This window comes from Varanus komodoensis, unplaced genomic scaffold, assembly GCF_004798865.1.
Source record: "Varanus komodoensis strain SLA01 unplaced genomic scaffold, ASM479886v1 scaffold42, whole genome shotgun sequence".
NCBI classification, from domain to species: domain Eukaryota; kingdom Metazoa; phylum Chordata; class Lepidosauria; order Squamata; family Varanidae; genus Varanus; species Varanus komodoensis.
This window is the reverse complement of record NW_025335972.1, coordinates 7,536,727-7,541,688: the sequence shown is the minus strand read 5'-3', so window position 1 is coordinate 7,541,688 and position 4,962 is coordinate 7,536,727. Positions and strand designations below refer to the sequence as shown.

Below are 4,962 nucleotides of genomic sequence, written 5' to 3'. Positions count from 1 at the left end.
GACCTAACATAAGGATTTCTCCATCTGTCTTCTCAGCTATCCAGTAAAATCCATTTTCCAGATCTGCCTGAATTTACAAAGCCTAATGAAAGAGAAGGCTGCTGAAACCAAACTGAAAAGTATACTGTGAAAGATTCACCTAGTTATACGCAAGTCTGTCAGTACTCCACATATACACATGCTTTAGATAAAAATATGACATGAATTCCTGATTATGAGCACTGAACAGAAAATAGAAGACATTCAGCTGCTGGGTAAAATTTCCATGCCCCTCCCCCCACTTTTAACTAATGGGACTCCCGTGCTTTAAGCCTATTGTAACTAACAAATATTCAGGAAGTGAAGCTTCCAAATATAATTGGAATATTATTTACTGCATTTCTACTTGTCTCCGCTTTGAATCTCATTATTGTATTTTGAACATTCAACAGCATCATATCACATCTTATTGTTGATTATTTTTGTTTCTGGCAGCAAGCTTTCCTTAGATTGCATTCTACCATTTCTAGTCATTACTGCTGATTACTATTTCCAACATAGTTTGTCTCCCCTCACCCCGCAAACTTTCTATTATTACTCGTCCTGGCCTTCCTCGCTCGTTTCTATGGTATCCTCGTCAAACTGCTTGTATCCTTCATTCATCATCGCCTGCCAGACTCTCCTCACAATGATGTGTAATCCTAAAATGGAAGCTTTCGCTGTTATCGCCATGGGGACCAAACACAGACGTAAGGAAATATTAAACTGTTAAATCCACATATTGCAGATTGGGGTGGAAGAAAGGCCTAGGGCTGAACTACTTTTGATAACAGTGGAATAGAAAGGGCACTCCTACATGCTCCCACTATTGGTAGGACTCGCTTCGAAGTATTCCCCGGGCAGTCTACTGCAAATGCGCTCATACTGCACAGCTGGGTTAGAGATTACAACCATACTGTTGGATACATTATAGACACAGTAGTTTCCAGCAACCCTCACATAAAGACTTTAGAAATGATCGCCTCGTAATTTTTGGGGTGCGGGCGAATTATAGCACTATAGACTCAGGCCTCCACTGAGAACACGTACTAAAGGGATACAGGATATTTGGATAGTTCAAGTAAATATATTTGGCTAACAAGAATCCTTAGGAATGAAGTGGAATTATCACACAGTGGTGCTGAAATCAGCAAAAGGAAAAAATATACAAAACGCAGCTTGGGTCGCAGCTAAACTAAATTTCTTTAAATTGCCCCGTTGCCTTCCATTGTTCCCTTAAACTCACCTCAGCGCACAAACTGATTGCAAACGTGTTTTTTGTTTAATAATTCTGAATGGTGCAAAGTGGAAGACCCAAATCAAAAGTCACCCATGTGTGCATCTCTTTAATTGTCTATCTCTAGAACGAAACTCCCGCACCGTCTTTGGCAACCCCTACGCGATGACATAAGCGTTCAAAATGGAGGCGCCCACTGCTAGAGAAGCGGAGCGAGTGAATGACTCCAAAATGGCGGCTTTCCCGCGAAACAATTCAAAATGGCACCGCCCATAGGGCGGAGGCTTACTCCAAGATGGCGGCCTTTAAAGCTTTAGGTAAGCGAAGAAGCTACTCCAAGATGGCGGCTTGTGGAAGCCTACAGCTACTCGGAGGTATCCGATTTTATAATGCGCGAGCGCTGCGGCGGCAGTTGGGAAAGATGTACCTGCCGGATCCTGCCGACCCTCGGACGCCGCCCTTCCAGTTGACGGCCGCCTACAAGGCCAAGTTATTCGGGCGTTATGGGGCGGCTTCTGGGGTCAATGCGGCTCAGCTCTGGCCAACTCCCGAACAGCTCCAAAAAATAGAAGCTGAGGAGAAAACCTGGTACCCGCCGCTAAGAGAAATGGAGATGGCGCTTGATGCAAAGGAGCAGGCGGCCGAAGCTAAGAGACGTCAGAGGTGAGAAAGACGTCGAGGCTGAGCCCCAGAAGGTGTAACTTGGGATCTGGGAGGAGGGAGTCAGTTCCTCGGCCCTAGCCAGGGGCAGCTGCTACCAGCTGTCTCTTTCTGGTAAAACCTCAGTGCCGGTTTTTTATTAGGAAAAAAATAATTTTCCCGCGTGCAATAGGATTTACTGCAAAGGGAGGGAGTATCGGGGGCCACACGGGATTGTTTACCCTGGTCTTGAATTAAGGGGCAAGGCGCCACCTCCTGTTTTGTGCATGCTTTCTTCGGAGCACGAGTACTTCGACTCCAGCCGCAAGCGCGCGTTTTCTCCGTGGCCTGAACACCTAATGCTTAACGGCCAGTTTATCTTCACAATAGGCTATTGCAGGAAAGAGTGTGTACCGGCAGGGGGCAGGGATCGAGCATTTCAGGCCAGCGTCTTTGGTGTGGGATGGTCGTGTTTCAAAGACGTGTTTTCGCGTTTAAATAAGCTGAGGGGTATGAAGGAGGATGTATTGGAGCATGGGCAACAAGAAGGATAGACCAGCTTATCAAATTTTGTATAGAGAATTGGGGAGATACCCAGTTAAATAAGCATTGATTGTGTCTATTTGATATTTTTCTGGGCTAGGAAACAATGTAAAAGCAGAAAAGAAGGTGATGCAGGACCAGCAGTCTCTAAACCTGAAAGTATTTGTACACTTTTTTTAAACGTATGCATTTCTATCCTTTAGAACCGGGAACATTCCAACATTTTGGAGCACACTAGTAGAGAGATGGGAGTGGGCATTCAGTATGACTTTACAAATGAGCTTTGGCCCACGCATTTCAGAATTATGTGCCTAAGAAAGGCATGCTAGGGAAAAGGACAACCAGATCTCCCAGTGTTGCTTTGCTACAGGATTATAATCAGAGAGTAATTGTGTTTACCCCAGGCATGGGCAACTGACTGGGAGTCATCAATATGCTGTGGCACAGCTTTTGCTCCTCTTTCATTCAGGTGAAGTCACAGAAATGTTGAAGAGGTACTTAAGGTTAATATTAGATCCAGATAAAATGGAGGTGCTGTTAGTAGGAGGCTTGTCAGAACAGGAGGGCAATAGTTAACCCCTGGATGGGGTTGTGTTCTCCTTTAAGGAGCAGGATTGCAGGCTGGGTTGCTGTTAGAGCTAGCCATTGCATTTGATGGCCAGGTGGCAGCTGCGACATAAAACATTTTCTCTCCAGCTTAATCTGGGGTAGCCCCTACAGAATAGAGAGAGAAGTCACTGTTACCTATGCACTGGTAATCTTCAGATTAGTGTATGACCATGTGTTATATGTGGGGTTGCCTTTGAAAACTATTCATAATTTCTGCTGATAGGAAAAACAATAGCTAAACTAGTAATTGTTCGGTCAGAATTCTCACAAATTTTCAGTGTTGTAGTTTCTGGTCATTTGTAGCATAACTCAAATATGCAGATCTTAGCTTGGGTCCCAGATATTAAACAAGTGCCTGCTCCATATGACTCTTGTCTGCTCATTAACACAGCCATCCCCAACAAATCTTCATGCTAGCTGGGAAGGATGGAAGTCCAACACATCCAAATGGCATAGGTTGGAGCAAGTTGTGTTAAATCGAGATGCTTTTTTCTGGCTGTCCCTTCTTCAGAGGTGAGGCACATGGTGGCTGTGAGAAGTGGCTTTTCTATAGAGGTGCCCCAACTTTGGAATGTCCTTCCCAAAACTGCTGTATCTTACTTCAGTTATAAGAGCTATGGTAAAACAATTTTGTTTTTCCAAGCAAGGATTTTTAATTCAAAGTCAAGTGGACATGCTTCTAGCTGCTTTGTTTTTACTGCCTTTATGGAGTGTACTGGTTTTCCTGTCTTATTTATACAGCTTATTGATGGCCTTTTTATCACTGGTTAAAAAAATTATTTGATGCTTTGATGTAGAGTGTGGATAAATCATCTAAAGTAATTAACCTTTCAAAGCTGCTTCTAGTCTTGTTTTCTCAGTTTGTGGGATGCTGGTATTTGACATTCTGTTCTTTCCAGAGAGGAGCACATTGCTGCTAAAATGGCCAAGATGCCGCAGATGATTTTTGAGTGGCAGCAGGAGAAAGAGCTCCGCAGGGCAAAGGAGAATGAAGAGAAAAAACGGCGGGAGCTGCTACTGGCTGAAGCCCGTGAGCGCTTTGGCTATAACCTGGATCATCGCAGTGCCCAGTTCCAAGAGATGATGCAGGAGATGGAGAAGGCTAGACGGAAGGAGCTGAAACTGCAGAAGAAGCAGCATAGAGAGGAAGCCCTGGCCAAAAAAGCAATGGAAAAAGCAGCAGCAGCAGCAGCAGCTGCTGCCTTGACCCCAGAAAAAGAGGGGGAGGTGATTGCAACAGAAGTATTACAGGAGGCCACATAGATTATTGGGTCACAGGTCTCTGAAGTAAGTGCACCCTCCAGGTTGTGACTTGACTTTACAGCTCTGCATGGTTCCCAGAGACCCAGCACCTCTGTTGCAGCAGTGTCCAATATGCAAAAATAGTTTAGCAAAAACAGGATTCTGAGTAGCAAGCATCTTCTCAGATTATATCTCTGGATCCCTTATTATTTTTGCTAGTGAATCTCAAGGACGCTGCCAAACTTTGACTGTTTTCTCTCCCAGTGCCATAACTTAGTTTTTTTCCAACTAGCTAACAGAAATAGTGTGTACAATCAATAAATCTACTTGGTATTTTAACTTTGGTTTCTGAGACTTTAAAAAAGCACTGCTCTTAGTCCTATTATTTGCAAACCATAAAATAGAATAAACATATTCATAGGACTGTTCAATAGATGTATGACCTGAGCATTTAGTGGGCTCCTTGCTTGGGGCATTTACTTAGGTAAGGTTGCAAATTCAACTTGGATAAGAATTTTATGTCTCTAGCACTTGCTTAGACATCTTGGCAGCTGTAAGTGGTCCATTGTGTGGTAGTGGGAAAAGCTGCCTTTCAACATGACCTTCCATAGCTATTAAAGGCAGAATACTGGCCATTAGTGAATCTGGAAAGCCTAACTAAGCAAATACAAACA

At 43.8% G+C, this 4,962-nt stretch overlaps 1 protein-coding gene across 1 annotated transcript; it reads left to right on the top strand.

Annotated features, from left to right (window-relative positions):
- The first annotated feature begins 1,544 nt into the window (after window positions 1-1,544).
- On the top strand, window positions 1,545-4,627 carry GADD45GIP1 (GADD45G interacting protein 1). The gene is made up of 2 exons (XM_044443780.1): window positions 1,545-1,918; window positions 3,946-4,627. Exons 1-2 carry the CDS (start codon window positions 1,551-1,553, stop codon window positions 4,307-4,309), a joined length of 732 nt encoding a protein of 243 aa, XP_044299715.1. The 5' UTR covers window positions 1,545-1,550; the 3' UTR covers window positions 4,310-4,627.
- Window positions 4,628-4,962: the final 335 nt, after the last annotated feature.